Raw genomic sequence first — 15,076 nt, 5'->3', positions numbered from 1 at the left:
GGCCTTCTGTTCCATTTGGACTTCTATTTCACCGCCTATCGTGTGAAAAAAACGTGTAAAACGACTTAATCACCAAGGTGATATTTATCTCGACATTATTACAAAAAAATTAAATTAATGTGATTCATTGAATATTTTCTAACTCGGCCCAAAAAAATGGAATAGTATTATCTAATCGAAGTTACACGTGATTTTTTCCAAGTTAATTAATTAATAATAATATTATTCAAAACGTTTATTGGACTAGCCACCAGTAATTGACCGTGCGCGTGCCTTGTTCGTGTCAGCTAATGTAGACATATATTATTATACACAAATTAATCAAACCATTAACTATATTATGTACTCCGAAAAGTCCTTTTTTTTTTAATCTCAAAAGTGCCTAATTAATGCTTTGAATGGGTTTGGATACAGTAAGATGCCAGGTCCAACTTTGCTTTGTTGTATTTGCCATCCAGTTCACGAAGCATTTGGTCGCGATGCTGCCCTGAACATTTTTCAAAACTTCAGAGTTAAATCATTTAATGGGAGAATAATTCCATGCCGTTGCTTTATTATTTGTATAAATAAACGGCTGCATAAAATGCACGCCGATAATATTGAAGAAAGAGGTTTAAGCACGTGTGGGGCTTGTAGATAAATAATACTAGCAGCAGTTGGCAATTAAAACATCAAAAATTAACACGAATAATTAGTACTTAATTGTACGATGAAAGTATATTAACTAATTAACAGGAATTGAGTCCAGCAGAAAAAATTAATTTTCACATCATAATGAATTAAGATTCAAATTTCTATTGTCAGATGAACCCACGTTTAACAGCATATAATATCTTGAATAGAATTGTTTGCCGTAATTTAAGTATATGATATATGTGATTATTAAGTTAAAAGGGCATTGCAAGTTAGGCGTAGGCACCTCAAAGAAAGAATATGCTTTTGAAGAGAGTGGATGTGGTTTGGCTTTGTTTTCTGATTGCTGCGCCTCCCACGTGCTGTTCAATGAATCTTCTATATATGTGCAAGAATTTCATGCCCTTGTTTTCAATATTCATCCATTCATAATTTATGGAAAATATTTATTTATTACATTTTTTCTTATACAAACTATACATAAATTCAAGGTAGCTTAGAACGAGTTTAATGTGTGAACTTTGTAATATTTTTATCTCAGAATTCGTTGACCAATTATTGTTTTGTTCGTTATATGAAGGTTGAAAATTGAAGTTGCATTGTTTATAGTCTCTAGGGAACATAATTGAACAACGGAGTATATAATTCATATGCAATGTATTATTTATTATTTGGTGAGTGGCCACCAAACCACAGTTGGAGTTACTTGTGCAGTCCTCCCATCTTATTTTCTTTAAACCCAAAAGTTTTTTTTTTCCTGTTAAAGCATAGGTGTTTTTCTATCAGAGGAGATAGAATTCAAACATTAATTCACTCCTTTGTAAGGGACTAGCTCCTTCTATTAGAATTAATCCCGTTGGTTTAAATCCCAAAAGTTGCTTCCCATTAAAAACATGGTATGTCTTGCATCAAACACGGCATGGATGTCCATGCTCGTTGGGCCTCCGGATCTGGACTTTGGGCCACCAGGGCCCTTGTTATTTCTTTTAAATAATCCGTGCATGTTTTTTGTCCGTGAAAAATTATTGCTTTCATGTGCGGTCAAATCAGATTTGAGCTCAGTTGGGATTATTTTCTTAATATCATTTTCCGACCACAAAGTTTAAATTCATAAGTCCACGACTTTGCTTATGAATAATTTATAAAAATTAAAAGAGCTGTCTATTCATGAACTCCATGACCTTTTTTTCCCCCCTCTTTTTGGTGGTTATTTAGGTCCAAATTTTGATCGTTAGTTCGGACTGCAATGGTTGAAAAACGAACAATTAACTTGGGAAAAAAAACCATGGTCCCAAATAGTTGAGGTGACTCGATTTTAAAATGTTACACGTCTTTATTTTGCACTTAAAATGTGAGAGTCATAAAAAAATATTGAACAAACGAAATAAAGGACGAATCTTGTCTTACCCAAAAACAAAAGGATGAATCTTGATTCTTAGCACTTATTTTGCTTTATTTTTGTAATGATGGAGAGAAACTTATGCCGGGGATCAGAAATTTCAACGGTGTCTTTTAATATATGCGTGTTATCATCCTACCTCTTATCTTTTATATAAGATTTTATTTGATTTTTATTTTATCCTAAATATAAGAACTCAATTCACTCTGTCTCTCATATTTATATATTTTTTCTCAAAATAGTCCTTATAATAATAGTAGCCATAGTCAATACACTTGATTAATAAGGATATTTTAAGAAAGACGACACCTATTTATTACAAATAACTAACTTAATTTATTTTCTTAATCTCCTCAAATTAGTTAACTAGCTTTTATATTTAGAATCGGAGATAGTATTAGAGTTATTTTATAAACAGGTATAGGAAAAAAAAAATAATACATTGTTGTTGTTGTTAATAACGTGGCATGTCAAGCTTCCATTTCAGCTTCTCATATCCTATGATTGTTGGCAGCAACACTGAAAATTTTGGTTCAAATGGTGTCGTAAAAAACACTGTCTTTAAAAGATACTTTACAATTCCTTGATATATTAAGAAGCGGCACTTCTCAGAGTCAAACGAATCCTTCTTTTTATAACAATGATTAGGTCCTTGTGTTGCGACCATCATCGTTCCCACACACATGCTCAATTATTATTAATAGTTAGTAGTTATTTTAATTTAGGAAGTATTTAGGAACACCCGAAAGTATTTTTAAAAAGGTAATTTTTCACAAATTAAGACAAACTACTCTACATATTTACTTCGTATATCGTAAAATCACTTTTAAAATCATGATTTGGTTTCTACTCAGATATTCTCTTAGTTAATTGGTTGAATAGTTTTTGCTAAGAAAACAGCCAACAAAAGAAGATTGCCAATCATGTTCGGTCAATGAAGCCCGAGCTTGCTGAGTGGATTACACCCAATGAGGACGTGGATGACTGTGTGCTTGCTGACGTGTCATTCTGGATCATACATTCACGCTATTATATTCATTCCCGTTCTGATTGTTTCCTTGCGTGCCAGGCCCGGCCTTTAGTACTATTTTCATCACAAATTAAGTAGCCACCCGGCCTCGTCAGTACCGCTACGATGTCGTTTATGCTTTCAGCAATTTTATATTTAAGTTATATACTACTATTTTATAAGATTTTTTTTATATGTCCATATATCCGTTTCCTTGTTTATTAATTTCACGTTTGTCTCGTATATGTCTCGTATAAGTTTTTAAACAACATATACACATATACTTGTGATATATTTCTGAACAATTTAATATGATACACGGTGCAAATTCTGGGTCTAATGATAATATATTACATTTACATACATCAATCATGAAGAATATAGACACAAGTAAATTAAATATTGTACTGGCTGTTGCTCATATGAATTAAGAATTAAAATTTAAAACCATTTTCGCCATGGACTGCTCCAGACATTGCAACATAAATTTTGACCTTAAATTTTATTTATATATAACCCAAGCAAAGCGCCGTGGGACATGCTGGTAGGTTTGAGCCAGGAAGAAAAATTATTTTCAATGGCATCGCTCAGTATGAAACACCTAATTAAATTATTTTCCACAACTAATCAATATATGTTTTTTATTTTAAATTGTTGGATTGATTTTTATTGTTTTATAAATTTCAAGTAATGGAAACTAAACTGAGTCATGAAGCTGTCGTAGCTTAACTCGTTGTTAAGCTATTCACGCATACATTTACACAAACAAATAAATCCATGATATGTTAGGAATAATTTAAAATAAAATTTTCTTAATATATTTACCTTAGACAAGACAAAATAACTTTTTTTCATAACCAAACTAGATAAATATTAAATACTCTTATAATTCTAAATATAAAACTCATTTTAATCTAAATTAAATACATATACCCAGGGCCAGGGGCATTTTCAATAGTCTTAGCTTAGTCACGCATTATGATTCAAGATTGATTAAAAAAAAAAAAACTAAAAGAAAAAAAGGGGAGAGCACTCAGGAAATGCGGGGTTTTCTTTACATTGACAGTTATGCCCCGCTCTTTGGATGTATTTCCGAATCAAAACTCCTATCATTAATTGATCATTGCTGTATGTTTTAATAGACCACCCTCGCTTTCTATAATTATTAATTATTACTCGCCTGTGTTATATTTAATTAACGCTTTTCAGAAAAAAAAAAGAAGAACGTGTTAACATGACGTTCCCCTAATTTAATTCTTCGGCTTATTCTGTCACAGATGTTTTTATTAATTCATTCAAAAGTGGGGAATTGAGTAGTTTTTGGCCGTATGCCTTAAATTAATCACTTTTGGAACTTTATAGACATAAATCATAGTCATTAAAAAAAAGTCCATTTTAGAATTATTTAATCCTCGAATAATGTTTGCAATTATACATTATGTTGAATTTGCATAGCTTCCAATTCATTACTCAGCACTCACCAATTAATTCTTATGACATAGTTAGACAAAATCGACGGCAAAAAATATACGTTTTGAATTGAGGATATATATTAATTATGGGAGAGTTGTACATACTTTAATTTATTATAGGGATATGTTTATGGGATAACATTGAATTATAGTTGTTAATTAATTTACGTCCTGTGTCAAAGAAGCTGGCCTATTCGGTCAGTCTCTTTTTTTTTTTCCCCTTACAACTCTTTGAACCACCTGATTTCCAAGACTTTTTCGAATCTTATTATTAGGTATCTGAGCAACTGACTAATCTGGATTGAATTTTGTGGAATCATTTTGGACAGTAGGCTCTTACAATAAGTTTTAATTTGCATACCCAATATTTGAACACGAGACTACTGGTTAAGCTAGTCGAATCCCTTACCAGTTTGACTAAGCACTTGTCGTAGGTGCCTGTCTGGTCATCTCTCATCCACACTTTGCTTCTTAATTTGTGTTTCTTATCTCTTAAAAAAGGAATCTTTTTATCTGTATAACAATAATAATGAGATGCCAATTAATGGATAAGCATGGCCTGACACATGCAATTCCGTATGAGTTTACTGATATATGCCTAATCTTTAATTAGCTGCGTACCCCCCAACAACTGGCTTTTTAATTACAAGATACTTTAATTAATATATAAAGCCTATCAGCTCATTTGAATATGACTGATGATTTACACACCATACTTAGAGGAATAATAATATAATTAATCTTTTCTGATCATCAGTTGCAGCAAATTAAAGCATTGTTATCTGTATCTGTTTATTTAATATTATATTTAATCAAACGTATATATGATTTTTGGTCATCTATCCATGTGTGAACCAAGCTTCTTTAATTTCTGATCATGACTAATAATTAATTACAGAAAATTAACTTCAAATATGGATCTTGAATTCAACTCGCGCATGCACGGGTGGATGTGATGGCCATGGTAGTGACAGATCTGTGTCCCCCCCCCCCCCAAAGTGTCCCCCCCCCCCCAAAGTTTAGTACCACCTTCGGTTCTTAATATAAGATTTTATTTGACTTTTATTTTGGTCTTAAATATAATACCTCAATCTACTTTGTCTCTTATATTTATTTATTTATTTTTCAAAATAGTCCTTCTAATAATGGTAGTTCTAGGTAATAAACTTGATTAGCAAAAATATTTTAGAAAAAACAACACCTATTTATTATAAATAATTAATTTAACTTATTTTTTAATCTACTCATATTAATTAACTAGCTCTTATATTTAAAACTTGAGATAGTATAATATCATGATATGATCAATATGCTAATCGTGTTTTCATTAATTAACAGACAAGTAATTCCCTTAACTCATTTGATTCGGTGAATTAGAGTGAGAAGGTACTAGAAGAAGTGTTGCATCATGCATGTACCTTTTTTTATTAAAATAAAATAAAATTCTATATCATAAGAGTAAGTAATAACGACTAATTAGGAGCAGCTCTTTTTGATTCGGTGTTAAGTTGTCCTTTGTTGCAAAGTTTGAACTTTTAAATTTTTTGTTGCTTCAAATCTTCTGAAAGAAGGAACATCTAATCGGATATTTTATAGAAGTGGATTGACTTCTGTGTTTGGAAATCTCTTCGCGAAACTATACATATAAACTAAGTAACGTTGATAAAAACCAGTTTGAAAGGCAATTTCAATTTGTGCAACGGAAATTTCAGAGCAGCCAAACATATTTGGGATTGGTAAATTGAGTTTTACTGACGGGAGCTGTATGGCTAGAGGATTTGTTTGCCAGGTTTTGTTTTATTTGCTGCCGACACTCCAAACAGCCAAACATAACTGTAATAACTAGCCTAGAGATACATGTGTGTGTGTGTGTATTTATATATGCCTATAGCCGTAATTCCCCCCCCCCCCACCCCAAAAAGAAAAACTTAGATAATTGTATGAGTACAAGGCACGAAAATTACGTATACCTTAAAATAAAATAAGTTACAAGTTGAATTAGTTTTCACAAAAACCAGCGGGAATTTAAATTTAAATACACAGCACGCAAATACTTCTGTATCGAGGGATTAATTTTGCACTTGCTTATTACTATCTTCGAATCTTAATATAAGACTCATTTGACTGATTTGAAAATATTAAAAAGGTTAAAAAAATTAATTAATTATGTGTATCATTAAATTATATATTAGTTTATAAGTTATGTGAATTAGTTTGAAGAAAACAATAAATATACATATTTTAAAGTGATTTTTCAATTTTCTTGATATTTTTAAATTAGTCAAATAAATCTTATATTAAACGGTTTTTAGCTAGTTGGAAATGGAAAACCTATACATACTGGTTAGAACAGCCGATGGACTAGGTTTAAAGTCTCTTTGAAATTTCAAAGGTAGGATTATGTGTGTTGGGGGTTGGATGACACAATGTTTTGTCACCTGTCTCAACACATGAAACAGTGTTTTGTTTGAAATAGGCGCTAATTAATCATTTGCCTCTTTAATTAATTAGAGCCCCTGATGTCCTCATGACGTCATCGTCATCCCTTTCAACGGCCACGATCCGTTCGTTCCCCCCTTGTCATCCGGCTTGGATCAGGCTTCTTAATCATCAAGCATAAACATACGATCATTTTTTTTTAATTAATAGCCTCCAAACATTATATACTTAATATTTATTTAAAGTATATACTGTATATTATGCTTTGCGTTTGTGCTTTCTTTGTGGAAAAGTCAATCAGTTCCCAGAAGTTAACACACCTTCCTCAGCCTTTCAATCCAATCCAATCCTTTATCTCTCTAAATTGAATCAGCTCAGGAGGGGTCCACGCGTTTCAATTATTATTATTATATATATTTGCATCTGGAATTATCTTAATTATTTATTGGATGAAATCCCAGCACAGACTACCAATGATTGGCCATCAAAACTAAACTTTCAACATGATAACTTTATTAACTTCTTTTTTGAAAAAATGATAGTAATACATAATAATTTTAACGGAATATATTCGGTGGGGGTCGTGGAGGGTGGGTTGAATTTAACTTGTCTGCGAGAACAGGAGAGAAAATTGGACTATGAACCTCTCGGCCTAATGCGTAAGAGTTTAATTGTTACATACGCTTAATTAAACCCTTTTTGGACTTCAGTCTAAATTAAATTAATCATCGTCTTACCTCATTAACTTATCTCCAGCAATGCCAACAAAAACCTTGTCCCGTGTAAGTTTTAAATTGCTACATGCATCCATATATTCATATATGATTCCCTAGCTGTTTACTTCTTATTAATCAATAATCATATATGTATATATCATAATTAATCAAATAAAATTTACTGTCCTCCTACAACTACTGCAGGTTCACTGTTTTCCTGTCAGTGTTTCTTTTTTAAATTATTTGCAGAATATCAATATAAAATCTAAAGGTCATCTGGTGGCCAAAAATGTCCAATAGACGTAGTGTCTTCGTTAATTATCCTGTAAAGTAAAAATACTGAATTTGAATCACGCACAAACACATTAAAGGTACAATGTTTGACTCATGTGATGTTGCTATGAAGTTGTAGTGAATTTTCCATTAATGAATTTGTCGGGGCCAGCATCCATTGAATTGAACACAAAAAAAAAAAAGAAGAAGGCAGACATGAAAAAGAAATATTTTGCAGTATTCTTGAATCATATCAATGAAGAACATTTAATTGGAAAGGCACTTATTATTTAATTTTTATATATCCATATCTATCTTTTGTGACTTGAGGGACTGATTGATTTGGAAGTTGGAAGAATCATCAGTATGCTTCAGCACAGCTGGTAATTCACTTTCACGATGTTCTTCGTATAATATCCTAAAATGATTATGACCATGTGTTAATTTATCGGCAGTGAAATATTCCACATATACGTTTTGCAGCACATGTTAATATACAATTCTTTCAAAGGAAGGCAGGTGCAGGTTCATTGATCCTGCGACGCAGGTTTACCTCCAAAGTAAAGCGTTCTAGATTAAGTCTTGTGAGAGGGAAAACGTATTGAGTTATTCTTAAAAAAAATAAATAAATAAATTAGGAAATATATACTCGTAGTAATAAGTATTTATTACAGTGGGCGACAGATCACTTGTGAAAAATAGAATCTTCTTTTAAGATGCTGAAGAGCTGTGAATTCAGAAAGTAACATTATGATTAATTAGAATGGAAAAAGTCACGCATTCTAGAGGTGAGCAAAATTCAGACATTTTAAAGGAAAGTTCATAGAAATACAAATTACGTACTCTTCCTGTCTTTAATATAGAAAAATTGATATTAGTCTTGTATATAAACTTATTTCACATTTTTATTAATTTTTCTTAAATTAATCCTACTGATATTCCCTGAACAATATAGTAATTAAGTAGAAGAGAAAGGGAGAGAATCAAGAAAGATGAGTACGGTATTTAAAAAAACAAATTATATGAATTAATTTAAATAACATATTTAATCTATTCAAATTAGTTAATTAGATCCTATATTAAGAACAGGAAGAGTAAAATATTTCTAGCTTCTTCCTTGCCTTATCAGCTTTGACTTGAGGGTGTGAATGATCGTACGTGAAATCACATATATTCGCTTCAACAGGCACTCCTTTTCCTTTAATGTGCCCTCTTACTTTCTCCATACCGTGAGCCACTGTTGCCATATGAGTATTCCTAAAGACATTTTCATCACCTGTTAATTAAGCCACTCTTTTTATTTTTTTGCCAACGATTAATTAAACCGCTCATGTGCAAACTCTTCTATTGTTTCTGCATATATACTCCATTTTAATTTCCCTTTATTCTTCAGTCGTATTAATTGGGAATTTATGAGGCGAATTTAGCATATCCCCGCACAGAAATTAATATTTTTAACGATTACCAAGTTATATATTCAGTCGAAGACGATTATGATAATAATAATAAAAATTATATATTCGGTTAGTGATCGCAAAGAATTGGATTCCGAATACTGATATACATACATTTTCTCTTGACTTGACTAAGCTTGGAACCGGGCACGAAACCATCCAAAAAATGTTAGGTTGAGGGTGGGGGTAAAGTCGTAATTAAATATTTTAAAGGAGAAAGAAAATGAAGGGAGGGTTGGAGAAGCGGGTCATGAGAAGGCTGCTTAAGAATAATTTAGCATTATGTGTAATTTTCGGGTTGATTTTGAGAGGGTAGATGTATAAATAATGGACGATACGACATACGTCATACGAATAAAATACACGTATCCGAACAAAATACCCCATTGTAGGCTTCCCCAGAAAGTTCCTTGCCCTCCACGGATCTTTCCGATTATGAGCTGTGTTCCTCTACTCTCTACTCCTTCAACTATTTAACCCCTCCGTTTCCCACTCTTTTCCCTCTCTTCATAATTACCACCTCCATAACCCCTCTCTTTCCTCTCTTCCTTTCCCTGCTATCATTATTCTTAATTTCCCAGTAAACTATAGAGATACAATCTTCTGTATATATTATACATAGAACTACGCATATTTGGATTTTAGTTTGATCGATGCAAGAGCCGATCATGGTCGACAAAGGAGAGGAGGCCCTGGATTTGCCTCCGGGTTTCAGATTTCATCCCACGGACGAGGAGATCATCACTTGCTACCTTACGGAGAAGGTCTTGAATAGCAGTTTCAGTGCAACTGCTATTGGTGAAGCTGATCTGAACAAGTGCGAACCTTGGGATCTCCCTAGTAAGTTTCTCCTTATCCCCATATATATCTCGTGATTGATTTGACTAATGAACCTTGGTGCCAGTAATTTGATGATGAATCGACTGGGGACTTAATATGATGCGTGTGAAATGGGTTGTGCAGAGAGAGCGAGGATGGGGGAGAAAGAGTGGTACTTCTTCTGTCAAAGAGACAGGAAGTATCCGACGGGGACGAGGACGAATAGGGCGACGGATTCTGGGTACTGGAAGGCCACCGGAAAAGATAAGGAGATTTACAGAGGCAAAGGGAACCTCGTGGGGATGAAGAAGACCCTCGTCTTCTACGGAGGGAGAGCTCCTAAAGGCGAGAAGACTGGCTGGGTTATGCATGAGTTCCGATTGGAAGGAAAATTCGCCGCTTATAACCTTCCCAAGGCCGCTAAGGTATCTCATCACCAAAACATGACCCATACACAGATCCAATTTAATTTTATCATGAAATTGATCATCATCAATAGTATCACCGTTCCTTTACCTTTTTTGCCCTTTTCCCCTCTTCTGTGTATGTTGGTTTGAAGGTTCCTTTCACATTCTCCTTTAATCATCATGGCTTTTGCTTAATTGGGTTTTAATTGGCATAAGGAGAGAATCTTACAGTTTGGGTGATGATGATAATATTGGTGCAGGATGAATGGGTGGTGTGCAAGATTTTCCACAAGAACACAGACGTCAAAAAGCCCCCTATTATTCCTGAGCTTCTAAGGATCAACTCTTTCGGAGACCATCTGCCGGATTTCTCTCCGTCGCTCCCGCCTCTCATGGATCCAGCTTGCTTCAGTAACGCCGAACAGCCTGGCTACAGTGGCGGCGATGGATTCAAGGTGGCCAACCAGCAGCCGTCATGGGACGGTTATTATCTCTCCAACTTCGCCCGCAACGACCATCTCAGTAATCAGACGGCGTTGGTGAAGGCAGAAGAAGACTGCAGAAACTACGAGATGATCCCCGCTTATCCTCCCTCGCAACCTCGGATAGGAGTCATCCAGAATCCCAGTATGTGCCTTCAGCAGAATGTTGTGTCAGATTTCAGGAACAGAGATGTCGGAGGGGTTGTGAAGAATGAAAACGTGTCGTGGGGAATGGATAAACAGTGCAATATGGAGCATTCGATGGCGAGTGTGTCGCGGGATACCGGGCTTAGCAGTGACAGGAACGCCGAAACTTCATCGGCGGTGTCCGTGAGGCGAGACATCACCGGAAGGAATAAGACAGTGTACGAGGATGATTTCATCCAGACTCCATCACTTGGTCCCCTTCCAGATTTGGATTGCCTCTGGGATGACTACTGACCGCAACAATACATACAAATTGATCACCACATCAAGAGATCCAAGGCCAGTTTGCCCATTAATTTGTGGTTTTACTTTTTCTAGCAGAAATAGTCCTGGTTTTTATAATGTCTTCTATATAAGCGGATTGATTTAGAAGTTCTTGGATACACATATACTGTACAGATTATATATATGATATCCAAGCCTTGTCTCGGCGTCATAGATTTTCGTTCATAGAACGTATGCCAAGGGATTTGATCGATGAACACTCATGTGCATCCTGTCATTCTTTTTTTATGCTAATTTAGCTTGTGTTCTTTAATTAATTTATTTCGTCTGTTAATTTAACGATTAGTTGCTAGCTATTCCAAAGTTCAACTTGTAATTTGTGTACATATGGATTGAATTTTGCTATAATTTCTTGGTGTAAATTAATATGCGCACTAGTATCATTGTTCTCTCTCTCGCTATATATATATATATATATATATGTATGTATATGTATATATTCTTGTTGAGATTCCAAGCAAATCAAGCTATGGCATTCATTTAAGACCCTTCGGTTTAGCCCGTAATATTTTATGCCTGTCGAATATATTTATATGACACCCCACCATCCAAGAGGGGAGGCAGCAGCATTAATTCCGAAGAAAATCGTACGTTTTTCCTTTTAAAATTTCAACTTTCGAATTTAAAGGTTCTGCTTGCCTAGTGCTTCCCACCACGACATGACTGCTGCCTTTTTTCCCGTCAAGAAATGATCACGCGCCCCCATTTATACTTCTGTTACGACCTACACATTGACTAATTAAAGAAGCTAACAGTACAAATTAGTTCTGATCGTCATAGTACAGCTCCATATATGGACATCAAGAACATAGTACATTTTGGATTAGATTAATGAAATTTGAAATATAGTTAATATAAGTACAACGACTGGTTAGTACAAGAGCGAGAGTGGGTTTATATGTATCCCTGCTGGAACTTGAAACAGGCATGGGTCAAATGGATGAAGCATGTGGAGAATTCCCTGAAAGTGTGCAGTGGATGCCTCCAGGAAGGGGTTTTAATTGATATAGAATATGAGCATAGGGTGGCAATAATCAGGCTGCATAATTATAAAACCGCGACACAACAAGATTAAAACTGATGAATCTTGTGTCCGAAGTAACCTCGTAGTCCTCGCATGTGCCTATGCCTCCCACTGAGTTCCCATAAGGCGAGCCTGTGCTTTCTTTCCCAACCGGTTTTTGACATTTGTACTTTTCTACATTATGCATAGTACACACGTCTCGTAGATTTGCATATCCATACCTTGCTCAAGCAACCTTCATCTATTCGCTGTTGCTGGCTAGGCTTAGCCAGCTAGCTAATGGGTTTTGAATTAATATTTCATTATTTCTCTCTGCACAAATATATAAACACACATCTGATGCCAATGCACAGATATAGGTCTGTATATATATCACTGTATTTAAAGGGATGAGATTGGTCTCATATATGTCGGAGGAGATGGGAGAAAGAGAGCGAAGGGTAAAAGGGCACCTGTCTCTCACATGTGGAGCAAGAACAGCACAGGTGGCGCTAGGGCCACAAGGTTCGTGTGGTTGTTTATCGATCTCTCGAATGGGAAAATCACTGCATATGTTTTTATTTCCATTCTAAGCAAAGCGTTCTTTGCGGGTTTTATGCTTGCGGGGAACTTAACCGCCTTAATTTGGTCGTGTCTTATTCTGGTCTGTTTCATTAGATTCCACTCCTGGGGCGAAAAGAAGTGTAGAATGGGAAAAGGGTGAGAAAGTGATTTATGAGAAGCAAAGAAAAAAGGTTACGTTTGGTAGAAAGCATTAAAAATGAGGGATTGGGATTGGGATTACAATTGAAAAAATCTATTAAGAGAGTGTTTAGTATAAGAGATTGTTTGATATATGGGATTAGTCAAAGCCATGTATGTGGGATTAGAGAATACCATGGGGGGAAGTGGTATTCCTCAATCCCACCTTTATGGGCATACCTAATCCCATATAACAAACAATTATTCATACTAAGTACTATTTTAATGATTTTTTCAATTGCAATCCCAATCTCAATCCCTCATTTTCAATGCTTCGTACCAAACGGGACCAAAGGGTAATAACATGGACACATATGAAGGGGGAGAGAGAGAGAGGAGGGAGGGAGGGGGGGAGGGAGAGAGATGAATTATGTTGAAGAAAAGCATATGCTTGTTTGTGAATCAGAGAACCCTGATTTGTTGCATGAAAACAAGGTGGGTGTGGGGGCTCACCGGCCAATGAGGATTCTCCAGCAATTCATCGTCTATCACTGTCTCGTTGAAAACTAAGTGGATTTGATGAACACATATATATGATATGTCCATTATATTTTATGTATATAAATTGATGGCCAATCAACCTCAGCTTATGTCATCTTCTACGATTCATCCATTCTCTGCAGGGATTTAATTATTAATCGTCGCCGCTTTTCCCCACCTCTGGTTATTTCTCTTTCTGTCAAGTATTTTAAAAATGGACTTTTTATGTATACCTTTGTCTATACGTGTGAAAACTGAGCCTGCACACTTGACCTTAATGAAATTTATTTGAATATCTCCTCGTAGAGGAGACGGTGGGTGATCTCACCTAATGTACTACGTATGTTGCAATTTCCAATCTGTTAACTGTTTTTTTCACGCGAATAACTAATAGAAACTCATTTCATTAGGCGTATATTCAATCCATAGTTTTGATGGCCAAAAAGAAATAAAATCCATCCATAGTTTCTAAAAATAGGAACCCTCCCACAAAATATATACTATCCTGGTCTTAATTATAAGACCTTGTTTGTGGTCTACAAATAAGATCTTATAATTAAGACCGGAGGCAGTGTATGTGTGTGGTCGTCACTCTTCTCCAATAATGCTTACCTAGCCTGGACGTGGACTTGAAGGAGTCAGCAAAGTTCTCAAGTTCAACGGTTTACAATTATGAGCTGCAGTCGTAAACCCATTTATATGATTTTTCTAGATATGCCAATTATATACGAATGAAATAATTAATGAGGATCTTCTTGAAACTTTAAGGACTATAATTAGAAGCGGAATTCATAATATAGAACTTACCTGAACATGATTTTACCTCATAGCTAGCTAGCCCTCACCTAACGCAAGAGAATCTTACCCTCAAACATAATCATGTCGCTGAGCGGCGCTTTATGAGCAGCGAATTCTCCATACAACATGAGATGCTTTTAATTAATGAAAATTACTAACAAATGACAAACGATAATAATGAATATGACTAATGATGGCTGCCGGAAGGTGGCTGCAACCTTGCTTTTCATGGTTACTGTGTATTATTAAATCTCCGGTTCAATTATAAAGCCTGGTTCTGTCATCTCCCAGAATTACATATCAATCATTATAGTGAATAATGGGACCGATATTGGGTCCTAATTATTAACTTCAGAACTCGTATAATTATTGGGATTCTACATTTTTCCACTTCTATATTCACACCCAGATATTTATTATGCCTGCATATAATTCCAC

At 34.9% G+C, this 15,076-nt stretch overlaps 1 protein-coding gene across 1 annotated transcript; it reads left to right on the top strand.

Moving 5' to 3' along the window:
• The first annotated feature begins 9,914 nt into the window (after nt 1–9,914).
• Nucleotides 9,915–11,940, top strand: LOC114751332 (NAC domain-containing protein 87-like). Its single transcript, XM_028940011.1, has 3 exons — nt 9,915–10,235; nt 10,359–10,639; nt 10,882–11,940. The coding sequence occupies exons 1-3, from the start codon at nt 10,049–10,051 to the stop codon at nt 11,542–11,544; spliced, it is 1,131 nt and encodes a 376-aa protein (XP_028795844.1). The 5' UTR covers nt 9,915–10,048; the 3' UTR covers nt 11,545–11,940.
• The last annotated feature ends 3,136 nt before the right edge of the window (nt 11,941–15,076 follow it).

This window comes from Neltuma alba, unplaced genomic scaffold (genome assembly GCF_004799145.2).
Source record: "Neltuma alba isolate B1F8T4 unplaced genomic scaffold, ASM479914v2 tig00006864_pilon, whole genome shotgun sequence".
Classification (NCBI taxonomy): domain Eukaryota; kingdom Viridiplantae; phylum Streptophyta; class Magnoliopsida; order Fabales; family Fabaceae; genus Neltuma; species Neltuma alba.
The sequence above is the reverse complement of the archived record's forward strand: the minus strand, read 5'-3'. Positions and strand labels throughout refer to the sequence as shown.